The sequence below is a fragment of the Mytilus galloprovincialis genome, chromosome 10 (genome assembly GCF_965363235.1).
Source record: "Mytilus galloprovincialis chromosome 10, xbMytGall1.hap1.1, whole genome shotgun sequence".
In the NCBI taxonomy this organism is placed as follows: Eukaryota; Metazoa; Mollusca; class Bivalvia; order Mytilida; family Mytilidae; genus Mytilus; species Mytilus galloprovincialis.
In genome coordinates, this window is record NC_134847.1 from 71,889,167 (window position 1) to 71,915,840 (window position 26,674).

At 31.3% G+C, this 26,674-nt stretch overlaps 1 protein-coding gene across 1 annotated transcript in view; it reads right to left on the reverse strand.

Moving 5' to 3' along the window:
* Positions 1-6,170: 6,170 nt before the first annotated feature.
* Positions 6,171-26,674, reverse strand: part of LOC143049572 (uncharacterized) — a 41,258-nt gene continuing 20,754 nt past the window's right edge. The window contains exons 3-8 of the mRNA XM_076223174.1: positions 25,157-25,276; positions 23,832-24,031; positions 13,958-14,204; positions 12,473-12,643; positions 6,391-6,531; positions 6,171-6,187 (exon numbers count right to left, since the gene is read on the reverse strand). Coding sequence (XP_076079289.1) covers positions 6,171-6,187; positions 6,391-6,531; positions 12,473-12,643; positions 13,958-14,204; positions 23,832-24,031; positions 25,157-25,276 — 896 coding nt within the window. The remainder of the gene's footprint in view (positions 6,188-6,390; positions 6,532-12,472; positions 12,644-13,957; positions 14,205-23,831; positions 24,032-25,156; positions 25,277-26,674) is intronic.

The following is a 26,674-nucleotide window of genomic DNA, read 5'->3' on the forward strand; positions in this document are numbered from 1 at the left end:
AGAGCTAAATTCATTCAAGTGAACTTACCCAGATTTTGCCACTAATTACATAATAATTGATTACATAATGATTGCATAATAAAAATATTGCATTCATTTAAAAGATTAATCTTTTATCTATCTATATATACCTCTTTTATTATTTTCTATGCATTCATAAGAAAGTTACAGCATTTCAAAGGTTAGTGATTGGAAGTAAAAAATTCTTTGTATTGTGCTACCTTAAATTAAATATTGTATACAAATGTATGTTTTCATGTCTCTCTTTATTACGAGAAAAGGACCGATACAGAATAAAATTAATGCACGATAACGTTAATTTCACGACGTTGTCGTGAGATCTGATGTTAAATATATGTATCCGTCAAAACTTCGAAATGGCGAAACTTTAAAAAAAAGAAAGTTAGAGTAAAACGGTTTTTTGTATTCATATTGTATGACTATCAGCAAAATTAATATGAACAAAACTCAAATTGAGATTTTTTTTTGCATAAGGTCGATTTCTATCCGACGCGGCTCATATATAGTTACTGATTATATTCTATTCATTCAAAATGTCACAAATACTATGAAAGGTGGAAAAGTTTGTACCCATGATATAACAAGTTTAAAAATCTTGTATTGGGTTTGTCCTGTGTGCATAGCATTAATTTTTATGAAGCTTTATCTCCTGTAGCTCATTCTGTGTACAAAGCATTAAAGTTAAATAACATTTTATCTTATGAAAACATGCTCTGAATCAAATTTCATGATGAACATCTGTGATAATCTTTCAAACTTCCTTTGGTGAAACTTATTTTAGAGGGCAATAATATTTACAATCCTATTAAAAAGATTTTGCCTATTATGTGTAATAATAAAACATTTACATTTTATTCCTTTGGTGTTGCATGTACTTCTAAACTGACAAGTAAATTATTTTAGTAGACTCTTTTTATTTATTTTAGAGTGTTAATAAAATGTATGATCTAGAGGAACGTCATGTCAATACTACATGTTACTATTGAATATGTATTTTAAATTGGTAATCGCAAAATCAAAAATCCTCTGACTGCCATTAATAAAAAATCAGCCACTTTGTTATTTAAGGAAAACAAAATAACTATATTGTCTTTATTACAAATATTAATCATACAGCATACCATAGGATTATAAGTTTTATGAGAGTTGCATTTCTATCAAATCATAAGCTTACATGTGTTATTTTGTAATTGAGGACATTGGTATTCCACATTTATTCCATATTTACTACAATTTGAGATGAATATCCGTGATGTATTTTTGTTTTAAGAAAATAAACATTTACTGCAGTGAAATCTTTATGGTATGCATCCCATACAATATAAATAAAGAAATATGAGTGAATATCGTCTGTGGTTTGCCAAAAAAACATCCAGAGATACAGTACTACCTGTGACATTATCTTATTCATGGTGGCCATAATAACTATGTCCATTATGATGGCCCTATATGTCCATCATTATACCCCTTGTTGGTTAATTAATACACAAGGTATTAATAAAAAAACGAGTCAAGAATAAGGGAAAGCTTGGCTGCATTGAAGTGTTAAAATTATATAACTTTCATGTAAAGTGACTCAGGTAACATATACATGAATGTGTTTGTCAAATATAATAACTGGGATTATGACAAGAAAATTCAAAAATAAAATGAAATAATAAAACTAGTTGAAAAAAATAGCTTAATAATATTTCTTATATTAATTGTCTTATGACTATTTGTATAGATATTGTACCTTTTAAATAATTTTTAACACTCTTTTAGGTCATTTTTTAGTAGCAATAAACAAAAAAACTATGTTAATTGGACATGCTTTGATACTATATATGCCCTTGAATTTTTACTAGATAACATATTTGTTCGCTTTGGGGATTCCGTATATCGTCAGATTATCGGAATTCCAATGGGGACTAACTGTGCACCACTTATTGCGGACCTGTTTTTGTATTGTTATGAGTTACAATTTATGACAAAAATAAGCAAAGACCCATCGAAACAACATCTGATAAACAAATTTAATAATACTTTTAGATATTTGGATGATATTTTGGCTCTCAATAATGACGACTTCAGTATGTATATTAATGAAATTTATCCTGTTGAACTTACTTTAAATAAAGCTAATACTAACAATGACCACTGCCCTTTTCTCGATCTTGATATCTATATCACTAATGGAAAGCTGAATACTAAAATTTATGATAAAAGGGATGATTTTTCATTTCCTATCGTTAATTATCCGTTTTTAGATGGTGACGTTCCCTTGTCACCATCTTACGGTGTTTATATATCTCAACTTGTACGATTCGCTCGTGTATGTAACAATGTTTTAGATTTTAACGAGAGAAATTTATGTATTACTGAAAAATTATTACACCAGGGTTTTCGATATCATAAACTAGTCAAAACATTTACTAAATTTTATCATCGGTATAAAGACATTATTCGTAAATATAGCTCAACATGCAGACTTTTAATACGTTCAGGTATTTCACATCCAATTTTTTATGGTAATATTCTTAATAAAGCACAAAGGTGTCAGTATTCACCTCAGAAACTTACAAAACCTTTGAATAGACTTATTAAGAAGGGATATAATTACGATACTGTTGTCAAGTCATTAAAGATTGCATATTTTGGCGTTAATATTGAGTCACTGATAAGGTCTTTGCATCGGAACTAAACACATTTATTCTAAAAACAGTTGTTGGCATGACACGGGTTATGTTCTTCTCATATATGTTATGATGGTATGATACTAAACCCCTAACGGGAAGGATTGTGCCTGATGTTCATATGATGAAATCATAATCTTTCAGTCAGTTTAGTTGAAGTCTGGAGCTGGCATGTCAGTTAACTGCTAGTAGTCTGTTGTTATTTATGTATTATTGTCATTTTGTTTATTTTCTTTGGTTACATCTTCTGACATCAGACTCGGATTTCTCTTGAACTGAATCTTAATGTGCGTATTGTTATGCGTTTACTTTACTACATTGGTTAGAGGTATAGGGGGAGGGTTGAGATCTCACTAACATGTTTAACCCCGCCGCATTTTTGCGCCTGTCCCAAGTCAGGAGCCTCTGGCCTTTGTTAGTCTTGTATTATTTGAATTTTAGTTTCTTGTGTACAATTTGGAAATTAGTATGGCGTTCATTATCACTGGACTAGTATATATTTGTTTAGGGGCCAGCTGAAGGACGCCTCCGGGTGCGGGAATTTCTCGCTACATTGAAGACCTATTGGTGACCCTCTGCTGTTGTTTTTTATTTGGGCGGGTTGTTGTCTCTTTGACACATTCCCCATTTCCATTCTCAATTTTATAAGTTATTTTTTACATGTATTTTTTTTTGCAGTAAGTGGCCCAGTTTACATATTATAACCTTTCTAAGAATTTGATATTGTCCACTTTTTTCTATTTCTAAATTATTAATGACCACTTATTCTCTACTTAGTGACACATTTGAGTAAGCAGTTTTTGTCATATTTTTTGTAATTTTTAAATCTGTTTTCAAAAAATAAATATTCATTTATATTTCTCTAAATTCATTTTAAATCAAGGGCTTCAAAAAGTCTTAATTCGATCAAGTCCCTCCAATTATCAACTTTATCTAAAAGGACTGGGTTGAGTGAAATATTCTTTGCAAATGTATATCAAGAATGTGTATGAATGCCAGTCCAGCACTTGCGACAATATATTACAAAAAAAAAAAAAATGATTTAATTAATAGACCATCAAAGTGTTCTTTATCTTTTTTAAAACATACAAAAATGAATAAAAACAAATAATTTAATTAAATTTAGACAGAAAAATTAAAAATAATATAAATTAACAAAAACTAAAACAATATCTTATTCTACATTTTCAAAAATGGATCAAATGTCAATTATAAAAGAAACCTGACTTACTTGTACAGGTAAATTTTAATGAAACATGCAAGCTGAAAACTTCAACCCTGATTGATTTTAACAGGTATCATAATTAGATAAAACATCAACCTATGTTTTATGATCCCAATAAATGGCTAACATCTCAAGATTGATAACTTCAATAAATGTTCACCATTGGATGTTGACTATGCAAGAGATTGGACATAATTAAGAGGATGTCACAGGTTGTACTGTATTATAGATTCATTATCGTCAAATGAGGTAAAAGTTGTCTTGTATTTGTTGGCCAAACATGAACTACACTACAAACTGCTGAGTTTGAAAAGACCATATTTTGTGCTTTACTGTACTCCCCTGTTCTCGCCTTTTTGACCCCCAACTTTAATAAATAAGTGTGATTGAGTACTTGATAATGTCGGTAAAGTTTGAAAATTGTCCTAAACAATGCATTAAGCATATCCAGTTCCATAAATGACTGGAATTTTCACCTTTCACATTTGTACACAAATATATGGGGACAGCCTTTGCAAAAAAAGATAACATTCTAACTTCGTCTGATAAAATATAAATATATATTTACTTATGTCAAATACTTTATAAGTAGTGAGGAAAGCTTTAACAACAAAATATCTAATAACTGCCGTTATGACTGAAATTCTAAGATATTATATGCATCGAAAAGCAGCTTCCCTTAAATCGAGAATTTTATCTTTATCAACCTTGTCTTGAACATTTTTATACATGATATAATTTGTAACACCAAAAATTATCGACAGCTTAAGGTCTGAAAATTAATGGCAAATTTTGTAACTATTTTTTGTCTAAGTGTGTATCTTCGTATCGCTATGGTATTTATTACCAGATGAAAGATTCGATCTACATAGGGCCTCCACTTAAAAAAACCCTCATAAATCAGACATGACAAAATGTGAAACAATCAAAAGACCAACACACCTAGTTTTTGTACAAAATGATAAACGAAAAACAAATGATCCACAGCAAACAATGACAGCCACTGAAGTATAACATATGGCAGGAACAAACATGTTTACAAAGCACTCTGACCTGTTATAATGAAGTTGAAGTTTAATTATTCGTCTTTACCCTGATACATGTTGCATAAATTTTCCCTCAATTTACCAAAAAAAAAAAAAATATCACTAATGAATGACTTGTTAGACGTAATGTAATTATCAAAGATCGATGATTTTAAACAAAGTTATAACTATTGGTTACGTGTGAGTGCACATTTGAATTACTGGCTTATTCAATAGAGGAGTGGGAACTAGGAAAATAGACTTTTCTGTATTTTTATGCTACAGTACACTAAAAGACACACTAATATCATATAGATATAAACACGCGTTGAAAATGTGAACGAAAATAAGCGAAAATATTAAACAAAGTAAAATATAGTATATACGTTGAAAACCTATGATTTGAGCGCAAATGGCAAATATCTAGAAAGCTTAATTGTTTCTTTGCTCAACTCCTGTATATTACAAGTGGAGCAACCATATCATTTATGTTCTATCATGATAATCACAATCAGCGGTACTTTCATTAAGAATTGTGTCACATGTCGGTTCAAATTATATCCCAAATTTTGAAATTCGAAACTACATTAACAGTAGCATCATAAATTAAAGAAAAATAATATGTCCAAGTTTGATCAATACACATGAAAAAATAGATCTCTTAAACCTGAAAATAGTTTAATATAGTATCACAAAACAACAATGATGATAATATAGATGTTTTATGAAGTTTTTATGTTATAAAATTACAAAGTTTACATGAATTCTAATACAGTAAAATTATAGATAAAAAAGGTTTTCAATATACAATAATACATGAACTTTCAAGAAGCACAAAGAAGAAAAAAAGAGAAAGAAAAAAAAGAACGCTTATACAAAATGTGAAAATCTCAATTTCTTCTCGAATTCTTTTTTGTTAAGCTTGATAAAGTTATATTTTGATGCCAGTATCTGGTATTTTCTAGTAGTAAATGTATATAAAAAGTATTATTCGGCATACAAAATGTGTTTGTTCTTCAAAGTATTTACATTGTAATTGGAAATGAACTTGATTGCTTATTTCATTTTTGTATAAAGTATGCATCCTTTCATATTTTCCCATCTACCTGTGGTTTATTTCCCGAAATTCACATGATTAAAAACAAAACTTTTTCATAAAATTTTCAAATTAAACTTTAGAGGATTTCTTTAATTAAGAAAATTGTGTCAGCAATAACAGCAAAACTATTGGACCACACCAACTATCAACACATACACAATGCATTCATATTACAGTTCTAAGTGGCATTGGCTGTTTGTTTTTGTCAATCTTGTTTAATATCATTACGGAGAGCCTTTCATTTGTTGATACTTCTGGAACAGCATAGGTGTTTAAGCAACGTCATCAGATCCGGTAAAGTAATTATTCCTATGAATACAGTAACACATATTACGCCAGTAATACCTATAACTTTGGAAGATAGCCTCTTGTCTTTCACACTTATTAAGGATCTTCTGTATGCTGATGTGTCCTTCCTTTGAACTCGTATGTTGTTTAATACTTCTTCAATATCTTCGTAACTTCCTTTTGTTTGTTGTTTTGATTCTAAAAAGTTGAATCAAATAATATACAAATAATGTAAAACGTATGCAATCATTGTATTACCTTTATTTCATAAAATAGAGAACAAAAATGTTGAATGTGTCAAAGAGACAACAGCCCTACCAAAGAGAGCCGCGGTGTAGTGGTTAGTGCATCGGACTACTAACACAAAGGTTCCTGGTTCGATTCCCGTTCCGGGATGATAATTTCAGGGACTAAACTTTTGGCTCTCCCTTGGAACCATTTTCGAGTATGGTCTTGAGGAAACGATGATAGTCCTTTGGAAGGGGACAATAAATGGCTGACCCGTGTTAAGGGAGAGACATATCTCTTGCACGTAAAAAACACCCTTGTAGATTTTGAAAAAGAGCAGGCTAGTGCCGCAACAAGGCAGCACTCGCACCCTCGAAGTGGAAAGGGATTAATATAAGTTCCAATAACTTGTTTCCCAATCCACTATAAATAGATATGTTTAAAACTAAAACTAAAAACCATATCAAAGATCAAAACAAACAAAAAAACAGCCAAAGGCCACCAAAGGGTCTTAAACACAGCGAGAAAAATCCTCACTCGGACCCGAGATTCAGCTGGTCCCTAAACACAAATGTGTACTAGTTCAATAAAATGAATTAAAATAATAAAAAAACACACTCACTAGACTAACAGAGGCCAGAGTCTCCTGACTAAGGACAGGCGCAAAAATGCGACAGAGTTAAACATGTTTTGTGAGATCTAAACCCTCCCCTATTCTTCTAGCCAATGTAATTTAAACAAACACACAACAATACGGACAGTAAAACTAAATTCTTTTCAATATAAAACACATACATAGTGTTGTGATAAAACGTAGATGAATGTAGAATCCATATATAGGGAACACTAGAATGATAGCTCATAAACAGCACAAATAAAAGTTAATCCTACACATTTTAAGAAACGTTCCCTACCATGCCAAAATACAATACAGTTATCTCCTAATTCTAATGCAACAACGTTTGTAACGTTCATTTTGATTAGATAACGTCACTTATTTACATGAGATCAATTGACAATTGATGCTATGGGACGTAAACGCAAGCGCAGACGGCATATGACAAATTTTAAATACTTGTTTTAACGTTGATTTCTGTCAGTCTCATTAGAATGGAGATAACAATATTGTATTTTAAGCTCCGACAGCATCATTTAGGGATTTGATGATCGCAGATATCACCTTAATATGTCTACTTGATTGATATGTTATGAATATTGACTTCTTACTATATATATGTTATGAGTTGAAATAACGTTTCAAATGCAAAATGAAGAAGTCCAAAACTGTCAGGTAGTAATGTTGTATTTTAGCTACCATTTTAGTTTCGGAAAAGATGTTTTAAAAATCAGTTTTTAGCATATTTCAATTAATATTTTTGAAATTTTATAATTATGTTTAATACATATTTTGATATTATTATGTTGATGTAATGTACGTATACTATTCATGCAAAATCAAAGAGAGGCGAAAAACACCAAAAGGACATCCAAATTATAAGTCGAAAATTAACTGACCACATCCTGGCTAAAAAGGAATAAGACAAACAAACAAACGGCTTTACGCAAAACACATCAAAGAAAGTTTTAGACTGAGCAACGCAAACCACACAAATACTAGGGGTCACATCAGGTGCTCGCGAAGTGTTGGCAGATCCTTCTCCACATGTTGCGCTAATCGTGTTGCTCCTGTTAGTACAAACCTTCACATGGGGTAACGTATACTTTCTTTTGGTCAAGCAAAGGCCTTCGAATGGGCAAGATTGGGATCTTTGAATACATTTGCCTCGATTGGCTATCGCAAGCTTACGATTTACATGTATAAAGTTATGATTGTAATGCTGTGTCTCTATCCAAGAAATATCATATATTTACATAAATATTACATTTTAAATTTGAAACAACATTCAATGAACATCTATGATCATTATGTAATGCACGTATAGTTACAATGTAAATCCATAAAAACTCGTCTTTATTTTAAGCTTTACCTTTACAAGTGGGAACAAATCCACTCCATTGGCCGTTCCTACAACATATCATCGTCAAGTCCCCGCTACTATGGGAGTACCCGGGTTTACATGTATAGACAGTACTATCTCCATACCTCAAACCAGTAACATTAAAAGTAGCATTTCCAACTGTTTCTGGGTATGGACATTCTGAATCATCTTTATAATAAAAAGGAAAATGGAGTTGCAATTAACAATTGAAAGGTAAGAAGAAGCTTAACTCCCAATGCAACATTTGCAAAAGTTGTGACTTGCTTATAAATGAACTGTTAAAAAAGCTACGTCGCTACTTAAAAAATTTCAAGTGATGTTTAATATATATTTTGTCGGGTTTTGCCAACAGAAAAGATTCGAATAGTTCAAGATTGGATCGTCGATTATATATATATATATATATACACCTTTATAAAATATCATATTATATAAACGTATGTTAAAAAGAATAACTAATGTACAGAATTCGACCTTAAGATTAATCACTAATATAATGAAATGTTATCAACCAACGAAACGTGTGGTAAACAACTTTTAAATTCCTAACTTGGTACATGCATTCTCCGAAGAAAAGGGTTTATGGTTAAATTAACCTCCTTCTTGATTGATAGTTATTTATAGTTTCGCTAAATGAAGAAATGCGATATTTAATTAATATCAAATACCAGCGTCACTGATGAGTCCTACGTAGACGAAACGTGCGTCGGGCGTATCAAATTATAAGCCTGGTACCTTTGATAAATATATTTCACTTTGATTGTTTATGATAATACATTACAAATTATGCTCTGAACGTAATGCCCACAAAATAAAAAAACCCACAATCGATACAAGTATTCTCAACAAATGTTTATGAATTTACCAATACAAGCGGGAACTATTCCACTCCATTGGCTCTTCTGATTACAGACCCTCGTCAAATTCCCGCCACCATGTGAGTACCCGGAGTTACATGTATAAACAATAATATCTCCATACCTCAAACCTGTAACCTTAAAAGTAGAATTTCCGACCGTTTCTGGGTAAGGACATTCAGAAACATCTGTAATATATCAACAAAATTGTAAGATATCAACTATCATTTTTAGATAGGAGCAAGACCTATCCGGCAAAATTTAAAATTCATAATAAGGAATTCATAAGTAGCTACTTTGTTACTCGAAAAAGGTTAGAAGACACATATATTTTTACTAACAGAAAGAAAACTTTTCAAACGATTCTAAAATAGATTCCAATTTCAAATGTATGTAATAATTTGCATTACGTATGTTCTGAAATATGTTTTCATTTTTAATTCAATTTTTTTATAAATTGCAAAAAACAGCCATCATTTTACAATACATGGAACACCTGTCATGCAAAAATTTAAATTGATAATAATGTACTCTTGAGTAGATTCTGGGTTATCTGGCAAACTTTAGGTGACGTGTATGTTTATTAACAGTAGAAGACATTTCAAATAGTTTTTTTTTCAAGTGGATATCCATAATACAAATGCCTTTTTAGATTATCATTACGTTTGCTATACGCTTAATAATACTGCGTCGTATCTATAAATTCTCGAATATATTACTAGTTCATAAATGTAATTTTTTGGTTTAAATGTAAACAAACACAAATAAAATAAAATTATTGCTCTTTGTCCTTTACAAGTTAAATTCAAGCCAAACCAAAAACAGTTTGCAATTTTAAAGTGTTGAATACAAGCGGGAACAATTCCACTCCATTGGCCGTTATGACTACAGACCCTCTTCAAATCCCCACCTCCATGAAAGTACCCGGATTTACATGTATAAACAGTACTCTCCAGTAATCTCCATACCTCAAACCGGAAACGTAAAAAGTAGCATTTCCGACTGTTTCTGGGTATGGACATTTGGACAATTCTGTAAAGAATATTATATGATTTTGCCATTTGGTTAGGGACTTTCGTTTTGAATTTTCCTAAGAGTTCAGTACTTTTGTGATATTACTTTTTAAGATTAAGGTGTAGAACAGATTTACAATATAATATGAATACGAACAATAACATAACAGGCGGCAACCCAGTTGAATTAGAACAAACGAATTGAAGTTCTTTGTTAGAGAAGGCGATAAATGCTTACTGTAATGTTTACTATAGTAACAAAATTTTTAAAAGTTAATAGAAACAAATAAAACGACAATTTACTTCTCAATTACGAAGTGTTTTATTTCAAAAACACCATTTGCAGTAGTTTTTAATTTATCTTTTACATAGTAATGCAGAACAATTAGATATCAAGTCGACGACATGGGTATCTATCAAGTTGGATGTAGAAAATGCATAACCTCCGATTTTTTATTTTTTTTTTACCACGGACGGAGAACATATCAATCTATTAGTTCAGTAATTTTCGTGTCTGCCCTTCCATTATGTGACTCAAGAAAAATTTCCAAAAATGAGTAACAATTGTATCAAAAAGAGAAAAACAAGTGCACTTTTTTTATGTTTTTTTGCGTGTTTGAGGTGTATATTTTGTCTTTAAAACGTACAAAACAAGAGTATTTGACATATCATCTCGCTTCAGATTCTATCATTTTTATATATCAAAGCTACAGGTTGACTTTATAACATGAAAAAAATCACAGTACGAAAAGATGAAATATATAGGTCAAGTGAAATACCTATCTAATGAATCACAAAAACAGAGTAGGTGTGTTCGAATAGCTATTTTTTTTTTACTAAAAGTACTTGACGACAGTCTTTTAATTTGGATGATGAAAATGCATATCTTCGAAAAAATATAAATTTTTGTGTGTGATAACTAGGGTTTATAATCTTAAACCACTGAACATTTGTAGTCTGCCCTTCCACAAAATATTTAATTAGAATTTCTTTAATGTTTAAGAAGTTTTGAAAATTCCACCTTACAACCGATCAGACAATTGTTTTAAGTTGAATCAATGCAGACAAGATAATTAACTGATGCTCATTAGCTAGTAGATACATTTGTTTTAAAATACAACTGACACATAAGGATCGTAATGGTGCTATATGGATAAATTTATCGGTTTTCAAGAGATAAATTGGCAGCGCGTCATCCCTACAATGGCTTCCATTTCTACGATTATGAAAATGAACTGGCGTAATGGGGAGATAATTTTGACGAAGTAGAACCCTGACTGATTAATTTTGAGAATGATACTAGTGACTTCTCAAGTAATGTGACTTTGTTAACTGGACAAAGTTAAATAATGTGCATATTTTTCTTAAAAAACTGAATAAGATTCAAATTGTTCTAAAATGAATCTCTAATAACATATGTATTTATGATTTTCAATACGTATGCAATATGGTAAATAATGCTACATTCACAAGTTAAATATAAATATATAACAAATTTTAAATATCTAAACTAAATATCTTTGCCCTTCGTATAATTTATTGTGGATTTTTCTATTTTTTGGCCTCCAGTCTTACTGAAGAGACATTTATTGTCGAAATGTACATCTGGCCAGAAAACTTGTATTGCCAATATGCTTTGTCGTTTTTTTTTGTTGCCTCTGTAGTTAAACATCACATCATTGTGTTATTGTGCCATGGTAAATGTCTTTTAAAAAAAAATCGTTTGTTTTCATTGTGATTAAGATCATAATACAGTGTTGACGTCTGTGTCTTTTTTTGTGGACATTTTGTCTATTGTTTCTGTTTGTTTTGTTCGCACATCGTTTTCGGTATGATGGAATTATGTACGTACAAAGTGGTTATAAAGCCAGGTTAAATCCACCATTGTTTACCTTAAAAAGTGCGTATACCTAGTCGTCAGGAATATAACAGTCGTTGTACATTCGTTTGATGTGTTTGAGCGTTTGATTTTGACATTTGATAATAAAATACGTACATTAATCCTCAATACATGTCTACCGTAAAGAATATACGGACTTACCTATGCAAGCTGGAACACTACCACTCCATTGTCGGTTGCTTTCACAAATCCTCGTTAAATCTCCGCCAACATTGGAGTACCCGGATATACATAAATAAACTGTTTGATCTCCATTCATCACACCAGTGACGTTAAAAGTTGCATTTCCGATTGTTTCTGGGTATGGACATTCTTCAACACATTAAGAAGATCTAATGTACTATTTTGTATTGTTAGACGATTAAAATATATTTGTAATCAACCATTTTAAGAGACAAACTTCAAATACAATATACATTACGTTATTACTTTAATTCTTTACAAGCTATTCATTTAGTTACCTATCACATAGTAGGTGTCGTTTACGTTTTCTCTGAACGATGCTCTAGTTATAACTCATAAAAATGAAAATGCATACGAATAATATACATATATAAAATATGTATACATCATTTTTATCGATTTCGAAAAAAAGCTCTTTTAATCATATTATCAATTGCAAAACAGTTGGGATATGGCTATTCGATGATTAATTTAAATTCGGTTATCCCTAATTTGTTACGCCAACTGGTCGACCTTTTTTAACAACCGAAAAACAAAAATATGACATAACTAGGTTTTTCTCAAAACAAAGGAAGAACAGTAATTCCTAGAGTTTTGATTCACATTGATTGGAGCGTCACTGGTTAATCTTTTGTAGACGAAACGCGCGTCGGTGTAGTAAGTACAACATTTATCCCTGTTATCTATGATGAGTTTAGTTATCCAGAATTTATTACATTTCAAATCAGATTATGTTTTCTTAACATCTGAAAAAAATCCTGAGTACATTTACACTCAAAATAGACAGGGTTAACAAGTGAAAATCAAAACAAAAATGTGGTTATACAAACAGAATTTAATTAAAACATAGTATCCAAATGAAAGCAAACAATTAAAAATAATATAAATAATATGAAATAATTAGACGGATCATTATGTAAATATATAAAGTATGAAAGAGTAAGGGAAGTATACAAGACGACATCCAGATATACAGACATCATACAAAAACCTTTTGGTTATTTCGTTGTTTTAATTTTTTCTATTTAAAAAAAATAGAAAAAATATTTTATGCAAAAATATTATATAATGGAGATTGATGCGACTGTCATGCAAGTGAGAGGTAAAGCTAGCTCTATAACCAGGTTCAATCCACCATTTTCTACATAAAAAAATGCCTGTATTAAGTCAGGAATATGACAGTTGTTATCCATTCGTTTGATGTGTTCGAGCTTTTCATTTTGCCAATTGATTAGGGAATTCCAGTTTTGAATTTTCCTTGGAGATTAGTATTTTTCTGGATATACTTATTTCTAGTAATATAAAGCTATTTACTGTTGGTGGATATACTATATTATCATAATGATCACATTTAAATTTGTACTTATTTTACAGATCTTTGACATAGTTATTTTATGTTTTCGTTGTTAAAAATATATTTTTAATTATATGAATCTTAAATACCTGCTTCACGAAGATGGTATACCCTTATAATGACATGAGCCGTATTAGAGATTTGGTTTGAATTTCCATTCCCCCATCTGTCACCGATATAAACTACAGGTCCGTTAGTGGGACGCCATAACAAAACCTCCTTTTCAGTGTAAGCATAGATCACTCCTCCATACTTGGATAGAACATTTGCTTGAGTTGTACCTGCAGCATTGAATACCATTCCTCTATTGGGACTACTTTCATTGGGTACTCTATACTGGTTAAAAAATAATTGATAATATATTCGAATTCGAACCGACTACATTTAATCATATAAACTTAGATAATGTTGAATAAAAATTCATTGAAAGTAAAGAGCATAATACAATTTAAGTAGGTTTCCCAGAATAGTCTGAATACTGATGTGCTCCTTGTTTATATTTACTAATTTGAACAAAAACTATACCACATGACTTTTTGTGTGGTATAGACAGTGATCTGAAACAAAATGTATGCTACATTTTCTCACAAATTTTGCTATGATAACAATGAAGCTATTCATTCAATTTTCAAGAACCAGTCTAAATTAAGTTCAATAGTTAATTTGTTACGAATATCATAGGACACATTAAACCAAAATAATGTATGAGGTCTCGAATTATTGGAATTACCTGTAGTTCATAAATGCTTTCTTTTTTTTTAAAAACAAAAACAATGAAAATTAAAAACCAATTGTTCAGAGAACCATTGATGGTCTTTCCACCAGTAATGATTTTTTTTATATGAAAATATTAAAATTTGGTTTTAAATGTCAAGTTCAGCGTCAAATGACAACTTATTGTACGCTGATTCCAAAAATATAAGGTTTCTATACAATAAGATATAAATAAGGGAGATAATTTTTTACTTCCGGTTCAAAATTTGTTACTTCCGGTACTGTTTTAGAGTTTATTTGACGCTGATTCCGAAAATTTATGGTTTTACATACTTTAACAATATTTTATTACAAAAATTAGCTACTTCCGGTTTACAAAAGGTCACTTCCGGTAAGGTTTTTCAACGTCATACTGCTTGCAACCTATTGCAAAAAGTCTAATAGTTTTAACATGAATACATATGAGGTAAAAGCAAAGGTCAAAATCTAGAACGTTAAATTAACATATGACCTTGAGCTCAATTTCAAGGTCATGAACCAAGGACCTCAAATCAAAAGACTCTAGGTCTTTACTTTATATTGTTAATGAGTTATATTACCATACAAGATATTAGATATAAAAGGGGGAAAAACTCGCAGCAAATGTTTACGTACCCTTTCGACTAAAATTTATGTGTAACTACATGTCGCGACTAACAATATGTGAAAATATTTTGTCGATATCTTATAAGATTTCTGAAAATAAGAGATAACAAGCCAAAATCAAAAATTTAATCATGACCTTGACCTTTGACCTTGACCTCATTTTCATTTTTTTGGACCAAGAACCTTAAATCAAAAGACCCCAGGCCTCTATCACTTATGGTTTTCCAGTTAAAAATGCATATCACTTATATCAAATATAAAAGGGGAAATAACTCTCATATGGAGTCTCTGGATAGCTTCGGTCAAAATAAATCAAATCATCCTGAGGATATAACGAGCAATTTGGTAAAATAAATTTGTTGGTTTCTTATACGGTTGCGAATATTAAGCGATCACAAGAAAAACAGTGTTCGGGGAGATAACTCTTACATTGAAAAGATTTTGCTTAAGCGGTGTCAGTTACAAAAGCGTAATAACTGTTCGATATCATATACCATATGTCTAAGCGACATCTTGCGAAACAAAAAACCTGCGAAGGAAAAAAAAGTTGGCGGAAGAAAAAAAATAATAATAATTAAAAACCAATTGTTCAGAGAACAATTGAAGGTCTTTCCATCAAAACAATGTATTTTGATATGAAAAGTTGTGAAACTAAGTTTAAAATGTCATTTCAATCGTCAAATGATAGCTCCAAGTAAGCTGATTCCAAAAATATATTGTTTCCATACATTTTTTTTAAATAAGGGAGATAATTTGTTACTTCCGGTTTGAAAATGTTACTTCCGATTATATTTGAATATTTACTTGACACTGATTCCAAAAATATCTGGTTCTATATACTTTTATATTAATAAAGTACAAAAAAATAGCTATTTCCGGTTTACAAAAGGTCACTTCCGGTTGTTTTTTACAAGGTTAAATGGTTTGATACCTTTTTCTAAAAGTTGTATATCTTTATCATGTATACATATAGAATTAAAGCAAAGGTCAAAATCTAGAACGTCAAATTAAGCTATGACCTTGAGATCAATTTCAAGGTCATAAACCAAGGACCTCAAATCAAAAGACCATAGGTCTTTATTATATTTAGTTAATGAGTTACATCACCAAACGCGTATTTTTAAATACAAGAGGGGAGAAAACTCCCTTTTACATTCAACGTACGCTTGCAATCAAAATTTACATCTTACGACATGTCGCAACTAACAATTTAGTAAAAATAATTTGTTGATATCTTATACAGTCTTTGAATATAAGTGAAAATAAGCCAAATTCAAATATTAGAATATGACCTTGACCTTTGACCTTGACCTAATTTTCATTTTTTGGGACCAAGGACCTCAAATCAAAAGATCCTAGGTCTCTATCACTTATGATTTATAAGATAGAAATTCATATCACTTATATCAGATGCATAAGGGGAAATAACTCTCATATGGAGCGGTCATATCGCTTCGGTCAAAATAGGACAAATCATGCGAAGGATATAACGAGCAATTTTGTAAAATAAATTTGTCATAATCTTTTACGGTTGCGAAGGAGATGCGCTAACAAGGAAAACAGTGTTTGGGGAGATAACTCCTACAAAGAAAAGTATTCGTATACGCAGGGTAAATTTCAAAAGCGCATAAACTGTTCGATATCATATACCAAATATCTAAGCGACATATTGCGAAACAAATGTTTATCGCAAGAACAAAATTAGGCGGAAGAAAAAAAAAAAAAAATTAAAAACCAATTGTTCAGAGAACAATTGAAGGTCTTTCCACCAAAACAATGTATTTTAATATGAAAGGTGTAAAAATAGGTTTAAAATGTCATTTCAATCGTCAAATGATAGCTTATTGTACGCTGATTCCAAAAATATATGGTTTCTAAACAATATTTTTTTAGATAAGGGTGTTAATTTCTTACTTCCGGTTTGAAAAACTCTATTTCCGATAATATTTGACTATTTACTTGACACTGATTCCAAAAATATCTTGTTTTTTATACTTTTATGTAATAAAGTACAATAAATAGCTACTTCCGGTTTACACAAGGTCACTTCCGGTTGTTTTTTTAAGTTTAAATGGTTTGATACCGTTTGTCAAAAAGTCTCATGACTTTGTTATGTATACAGATGGGGTTAAAGCAAAGGTCAAAATCTAGAACGTCAAATTAAGCTATGACCTTGTGATCAATTTCAAGGTCATTAACCAAGAACCTCAAATCAAAAGACCATAGGTCTTAATTATGTTTAGTTAATGAGTTATATCACCATACGCGTATTTTTAAATACCAAAGGGGAGAAAACTCCCTTTCACATTCAACGTACCCTTGCAATCAAAATTTACGTGTTACGACATGTCACAACAAACGATTTAGAAAAAATAATTTGTCGATATCTTAAACGTTTTTTGGAAATGAGTGGAAATGAGCCATATTCAAAAATTAGAATATGACCTTGACCTTTGACCTTGACCTAATTTTCATTTTTTTGGACCAAGGACCTCAAATCAAAAGATCCTAGGTCTCTATCAATTATGGTTTACCAGTTAGAAATGCAATTCACTTATATCAAATGAATAAGGGGAAATAATTCTCGTATGGAGCATTCATATCACTTCGGTCAAAATAGGACAAATCATGCAAAGGATATAACGAGCAATTTTGTAAAATAAATTTGTCATAATATTTTACGTTTGCGAAGGAGTTGCGCTCACAAGGAAAACAGTGTTTGGGGAGATTACTCCTACAAAGAAAAGTTTTCGGTTACGCAGGGTAAATTTCAAAAGCGCATCAATTGTTCGATATCATATACCAAATATCTAAGCGACATATTGCAAAACAAATGTTTATCGCAAGAACAAAATTAGGCGGAAGAAAAAAAAATAAAAATTCAGAGAACAATTGAAGGTCTTTCCATCCTTTTTGATATGAAAAGTTGTGAAACTAAGTTTAAAATGTCATTTCAATTGTCAAATGATAGCTCCTAGTAAGCTGATTCCAAAAATATATTGTTTCCATACATTTTTTTTAAATAAGGGAGATAATTTGTTACTTCCGGTTTGAAAAATGTTACTTCCGATTATATTTAAATATTTACTTGAAACCGATTCCAAAAATATCTGGTTCTATATACTTTTATATTAATAAAGTACAAAAAATAGCTACTTCCGGTTTACAAAAGGTCACTTCCGGTTTTTTTTTTCAAGGTTAAATGGCTTGATACCTTTTTCTAAAAGTTGTATATCTTTATCATGTATACATATAGAATAAAAGCAAAGGTCAAAATATAGAACGTCAAATTAAGCTATGACCTTGAGATCAATTTCAAGGTCATAAACCAAGGACCTCAAATCAAAAGACCATAGGTCTTAATTATATTTAGTTAATGAGTTATATCACCAAACGCGTATTTTTTAATACAAGAGGGGAGAAAACTCCCTTTCACATTCAACGTACGCTTGCAATCAAAATTTACATCTTACGACATGTCGCAACTAACAATTTAGTAAAAAAAATTTGTTGATATCTTATACAGTCTTTGGATATAAGTGAAAATAAGCCAAATTCAAATATTAAAATATGACCTTGACCTTTGACCTTGACCTAATTTTCATTTTTTGGGACCAAGGACCTCAAATCAAAAGATCCTAGGTCTCTATCACTTATGGTTTATAAGATAGAAATTCATATCACTTATATCAGATGCATAAGGGGAAATAACTCTCATATGGAGCGGTCATATCGCTTCGGTCAAAATAGGACAAATCATGCGAAGGATATAACGAGCAATTTTGTAAAATAAATTTGTCATAATCTTTTACGGTTGCGAAGGAGATGCGCTAACAAGGAAAACAGTGTTTGGGGAGATAACTCCTACAAAGAAAAGTATTTGTTTACGCAGGGTAAATTTCAAAAGCGCATAAACTGTTCGATATCATATACAAAATATCTAAGCGACATATTGCGAAACAAATGTTTATCGCAAGAACAAAATTAGGCGGAAGAAAAAAAAAAAAAAAAATAATCAGAAGAAAAACAATAGGTCTTTCCACAGAAAAGTGGAAAGACCTAATAATCAGAAGAAAAACAATAGGTCTTTCCACAGAAAAGTGGAAAGACCTAATAATAATCAGAAGAAAACCAATAGGTCTTTCCACGGAAAAGTGGAAAGACCTAATTATACAACTATGTAATACATAACAGAATAAACGTGTAATATTGCATGCAACACATTGTATTTGTAGAAATATCCATAGAAAACTACATCTTTTTCAAATCTAGTAATTTAACAATACCGTTTACGTTTGTTTGTTGTTCATTCACTTATTACTGGCATCGTAGAACATATATCAATGTTTTCCCTAATCTAGCAATATTGATTTATCTCCAAAAACAACTGCAACTAATGTCGTGTCGGATCCTTAATATGACCTGAATGAATCATAGATGCACTTTGATAAACACACGTAAAGTTAACAACCACCAACACAGCATGTTTTAGAAGCCAGATGATGATTCTTCTGAAGTTTAGCACACTTATGTTATATCTTCAAATTTGTGGTCTTACATTGTAGGGTTAATTGTTAAAAAAAATGTATTCCTCGTTTTAGCCCTATAATCAATGGGGATATAGTCGTAAAATTATCACATACTGAGAAATATATCAAAATGATATTGTAATAACTTCATACAAAGTATGATAATGCATTACGACGGACAAAACAGCCTCCCTGTAACCTGTGTAAGGTATCATCTTTATGCATCATGTTCAATGTAACAACATTAGATAGACCCGATAAGGGAGGATTTTGCTCGACCAATGAGGTCTGTATTTTAATATCATCTAACTTTCAGAGTGGTCCAGATTGTTAGACACAGTTTAGACGGTGTTGTCATAATGTTACAGAAGCATGTGTATAAATCTTGATGTTGTCTAAAATTGATGATCTGATTTTTGGACGAATAAAATTGAGAATGGAAATTAGGGAATGTGGCAAATAGACAACAACCCGACCATGAAACAAACAACAACAGAAGGTCACCAACAGGTCTTCCCATACCCGGAGGCGTCCTTCAGCTGGAGTATGTATTATGGAACATGAGGAATTTCCAAATTGCTATATTGATTTGCCTTATCATCCATCATTGGAGTTGCTTTGCTATAAACAATGTCATTATTTGATAATGTCACTTTGTGACGTATATTTCAATATGTTTCAATAATTTATTAAAAGCAAAAACCTGAGAACAAAAATCTTGATGATTGCTTAATGTCAAGTGGTTATTATTGCATGTATAACCAAGACGAGCAAAATAGAGAATGTCAGGAATTGTAGTTATCCATGGGTTCACAGATATGTAATGTTCCTTTAGAAAACTAAATAAAAAAAAACCGATACAAATCCAAAATCTGGGCAAGCATTGTGTCTATTCATGATTGTACCAAAATAAAAGTCAAAGGGCAAAAATTTTAGACTGTTTTTAAAACTGATCTATAGTTTAAAACAGTTTAATGATTTACATATCAGCATTCATATATATCTTGATATGATAAATCTCTCGTATTATAATCAAATCTGTATGATATAATCTAATTTCTGTTAACAAACACATGATGAAATTAATAAAGCATTGTAGTTTGTGTATTTTCAACATGAATCAATCGAGTGTATTGGAAAGAGTCTTAGTGCAATAGCTTTAGCACCTAGCTGTATATATACTTATCATATATAACAGGGTAAGTATTGTGTACGCCATACGCATTTATCGTCTACAAAAGACTCATTAGCGACACTCAAAACAACAAAGTTAAAAAGGTCAAACAAAGTATGAAGTTTAAGAACATTTGCATACTAGTATATCCCTGCCAAAAGGGTTTACGGAGGAGAGGGAAATTATAAACAGTTTAGCAAATATCTAGGTTTTCGATTAGTTAATGACAGACTTTTAAGATAAAGGCAATATTATTATAACGCTGTTCGAAATTCATAAATCGGTTTAAAAAAAAAACCAAATCCGGGTTACATACAAAAACTGAGGAAAACGCATAAATATAAGAGGAGAACTACGACACAACAGAACAGTATGCCGCTGTTAAAAAGTCATAAATCGATTATGTGAAAACAAAATCGGTTACAACTAAAACCGAAAAAAAACCCATCATCTATAAGCGGAAAACAACGAAGCAACAGAAAATAAATGAACAAACTGAATTCTATAGATCATCCATGATTGATGTAATTAAGACCAAGGATAAATGTGTGATCGCCTATACATATATGGATATGAATGTAGACAATGGTAAAAGAAAGTGTAACAAATACCAATCAAATATTTTAAAGGATATAAGTAGATGAAATAATAATAAAAAAATACCGAATCAAAAATTAATACTTTAATTCAGAAAAGCATTAGTCCAGGAATAAACTATTTAACAGTAATGAAACTCATGTTTGCGATATTTGATTATCGAAAATTGGCAGGAAAAGACTGTCTCAAATCGTAAATAACAAATCCAAGAATCTGCTTGCATTTTGGCAAAACTCTTTTCAAGAACGATTGAAGTCTTCTGTGAAAAGAAAGTTGAGTGTTTGGGATAGATATTGTTACGCTCTGGCCCTTGGCCTTATTTGATATAACTTAAATGTGTATTTTTCTTCACGTGTAATTTGTGACCCCCGTTCCACACTTCTCCATGCAGATGTCCCCGAGTACGCCTTGTATGGTATTTTTATGAGAGGAGTGGTTTACCTGTACTTAAACCTATCTAATGATTCTATTTAATCGATGTGTCATCGTCATTTGACAGTGCATTTGCCCAATATTGTCTCAGTTTATCGTTACTTTCACTTATCGGCGCCATTCTTCATGTTTTGTTTTTCTTGTGTACTACGTCAGATTTGTGGGCGGGGCCAAAGTATAAATAGCTAGGTTTGCGTGCACCGAGTAGGATTTTTCACCTCAATGCAGAACGATCGCAGCTCTTTTACTTGCAGTCAAAATTATATTGCACCAAGCAACTTTTATATTTTATTTCATGCAGTAAAATGACACAAAATCACTTAAGATTCAAACCGAGATTGGTAATTGTTTATTTTTATTTGTAAAGAGAATTTAATTCACTGTTCGGAGAATTTAATAAAACCTGCGTCTGCCGTAGTGCACCAAGTAGCGTACTCGGTGTTGACATAATTTTTGGCTAGCACCAAGCAGATTTGCTCGGTGCTGCACCAAGTGGAATTACTTGGTGAAAAGTATTTTTCTTAATATAAAAAGCTTCTAATTATTTAAATAATAATATTTTATGATCCTTCTAAAATTATGAGGTTAACAATATATAACCTGCACCAAGCAGTATCTAAAATTATTTGCTCGGTGTGCACCAACTAAATTTCTAGCACCGACTAGGTTCTGCACCGACTAAATTTCTAGCACCGATTAGATTCTGCACCAACTAAATTTCTAGCACCGACTAGATTCTGCACCAACTAAATTTCTAGCACCGACTAGATTCTGCACCGACTAAATTTCTAGCACCGACTAGATTGTATTGCAGTTAAGAATAAAATGTATCTTTGTTTATAACTCTATTCATGTGTTTTATGAACCACTGTATCTGTTGTGATCATGAATTACTTATGCTGAATTTATATTGATAATAATAATACAATTTATGAACTTCCATTATGATCTTTATTATTAATTCCTTCACCGGAGGCCCACAAAGGTAAATACGGGTGTATCATCCTGACAAGAGAACCCCGGAACGTTACACTATGTTACCCAGTATCAACGGAAAAACCTCAAGAAGTCCGAATATCTGACAAAAATACATAAACAAGACATGAGTATATCATGCTTGTGAAGATTTATTTTGATTTTCTTTAGACACAGTACAATTCGTCAGTTGTTCTATTTTTGTGTATCTGATGATACCATATTTTCGTTTTTAAAAAATGTGAGTCTTAATGCATGACCATGTTTATCAACAAAAGAAACACACCTTTTTGTCAGTCAAGAAAACTATTTTTAGTTTTAATAGTTCAGTATTAATTCGAGAAACTGATGAAGATGCCAACTTATTTATCTCAGATAGAATGCATCATATCTAAATGTTGTAAAAATAAAATATTTGTCGTAAAATGATGTCATGTAATAATTTCGAGTCTCTTATCATGATAGCCGGAATACTTTAAAAAAAAGTGTATATCAGGAATATCGATTAAAATAACACCTTACGTCATTAATCGTGCTTATTGCTAATGACTGTTTAGTGCTCATTTACATTTTACGTCATTGTCCCTTGTGAATATCTGTCTCATTGACTAATATTCAAGAATGAAATATTGAAAAGCAAAATATGAAAAGTACAATTTTTAAAGGGTGATAAAATATTTTTTTTTCCAAACCTGATGAAAATATGCTTAATTAACTTATTCTGTCTTAGCGCATTTTATAATCAAACAGTTTAAAAATTGCGAGACTAAGTCTTAATCGTGAAAAGATTATAAACGAATGTGAAAGAAAGAGATTGACTGATATTTGTCTTATTGACCCCATCCCAACACTGGTACCCTTTTGATTCATACACAGAAGTCACATTTACATGTATACCTGCACTGATACCAGGAAATTAGTCCAATCATATAAACATGGAAAGTTAATCTTATCATCATGATCAATTATATCTCCAACTTCAAATGATTTGTAAAAAACCTGCTGTGAACACGGAATATTCCATGCTAGGATTTTGACATCACCAGATTTGAATTTTCCTAGTTGGTATCCGTCATGCGCTAAAAATACTCCGCCATCTGAAACAAAAATAATGAAATATATAACAAAAAAGGTACATATGCTAGAAGACGTGATCCCTACCATAAACATGAGTTAACTTACGCGAGTGGTAATCTAATATGTAGCTTTTGTCTAGACATTTGTATATCTATACAAACTTGTGATTTAGGATTTTGGAAACTTAATTAAATTGGATTGTTGGTTTATGGATGAAACAGGTCTCATAAACTGTTTATTTATTGCATATATTAATCTTAGTATTTGTATATATGTTTTTTGTATTCGCTGAGTTGGTTTTGCCTTGTGGCTGTTTGTACAATTAGGTGTGATATTTTAATTGGGAAAAGAAAGGAATATTAGGTAGATTTATATGACAAAAATCATCCATCGAAAATCTCAAATTACAAATAGATTAAATTAGAACCATTACCATTGATTCATCAATTCGACGTACACAATTATAAGACAGATATCTTTTACGAGTTTATACTACCATGTGTGTGTATGAAGGGGCAACTTGATGTTAATATGAGTCATAAATAGGATAGTCCTTTGTATCTTTTAAATAACGATTAATTGGTATCTATAAACTCTCAGTTTTCATTCAAGCATATTCAACACAAGTCGTTTCAAAAGTTCAAAATCACCAAAAGAGTGGAAATACGACTTCTTTGAAACCTAGACAAGGAAAGACCTTTCACTCGTTTTAGCGTTCAATTGTTGTCTTACAACTATCAACGATATCAAACATTTAAACGTACACCATGTTTATATTCATGTTTCTCTAATGCACTAGTGAAAAATCTGTTCTCGACAAATGATTGGTCGAAATTTAATTGTGACGTTACTTTTTCTAGGATTCTTCTGAGTTTTCTATTGTGACGTCATGAAAAAAGGCGGCAGTGCCTGATTACGTCACATAAAAAGTACACAACTTTTTTCATATATTTGAAAAGGAAGGACATATATACAATCATTAGAGAAACAGATTCCACCACTATAACTCGTGTGTTACAATATTTCTGCACTCTCGACAGTTAAATTTTAATTATATTAAAAGCTAGGCAAGAAATATCGTAACAAACTTGTTGCAGTTGTGGAATCTATATTTCTTTAATTAGATATCCCAATTATTATCTTACTCTTTGTTGTGCCAACATAGTCAGAAGGAACCCACAATCGAATTTTACTTTCATCATAGCCATAAAGTACTCCCGATAAACTGTTATACTTGTCAGGTGTGGATGCCATAAACACGGCTCCTGAAAAACAAACATATTCTGATAGAACAAAAATAAAACTTTAGAACGGATACGAGAAATATTGTTTATCCTTGACAATAATATATTATTTGTTTGCACGATTGTTGGTTAAAAGTGTGACGCGTTGAATCTTGTCTTAAATTCGTGATTTATATCGACATTTGTTCAACAATCCTGTTATTGGCTTGAAAACAGATGGGCAATTCAGTTTAACCCTTGTTCGTCCGTCCGTCCGTACGTAAGTCTTTTAACATAAAACTTCACATTCTTATTCAATTTTCAAACCTTAAATACTGATATATCGTTCTAAGTCAGGAATATGATTTAAATGGTTGTCTTCTGTTTCTCGTTTCTCGTTTTTATGTAGATAAGACCGTTGGTTTCCCCGTTTGAATGGTTTTACACTAGTAATGTTTTGAGGCCCTTTTTAACTTGTTACTTGGTGTGAGGCAAAGCTCCATGTTGAAGACCGTACCTTGACATATTATGGTTTACTTTTTAAAAATTGTTACTTCCGTTCGTCCAACATTGGTTTTCATTCTCTAACTTTAGTTTGCATCTATAAATTGTCATGAAACTTATATACGATGCTTATCAGCACAAAAAACAGATCAAATTTGAACTTTGGTGTCATCACGTTTTCCGCTCCGTACAAATGAGAGCATTAGCGTTATAAAACCAGGTTCAATCCACCATTTTCTACATTTGAAAATGCGTGTACCAAAACAGGACTATGACAGTTTGTGTCCGTCCATTTGATGTGTTTTATTATTAGATTTTGCCATTTGATTATGATTTTTCCGTTTTGAATTCCTCGGAGTTCAGTATTTTTGTGATTTAATTTTTTTCTAGAGTAATTACCCCTTTTAAAATTGAAAAACGTCTACTTAGTTTACTTCAATACAAATGTTATGAAACTTATACGTAATGCTGCATAATGTTTTATGCAAGCGGGGGCATCATCTGTGTCCCATAGACACATTCCCAATTTTGTCAAGCTGTAACTATCATATTTTTTGGTTATGCATTATAATTTGAATTAAGGTATTGTGGTTGAAAATAAGTGACCATCAATTTTGATTTTACGGTCCCAAATTTCTGTTTTACTGTCTCCGGTCCGCGTCGACAGTGAAACTGCATTTGCGACCATCAAACTGCCAATTGACGGTGGTGACTCCTCAGCTACAGTACTGATATTCCTGTGAACTTCGTGCATTGCACTGATTTTGATTTAATGAAAGTATGTGAAAGATTTTCATATTATAGAGTTATAGGTCTACACAACTAAATGACCTATATTATATATGAAAAATACATATACAACTGATTTGTATTCCCTGTTCATTTTCTGTTTCGTCTTTTTTCATGTATAGGAGCACGCAGTTTGTTTGATTGATC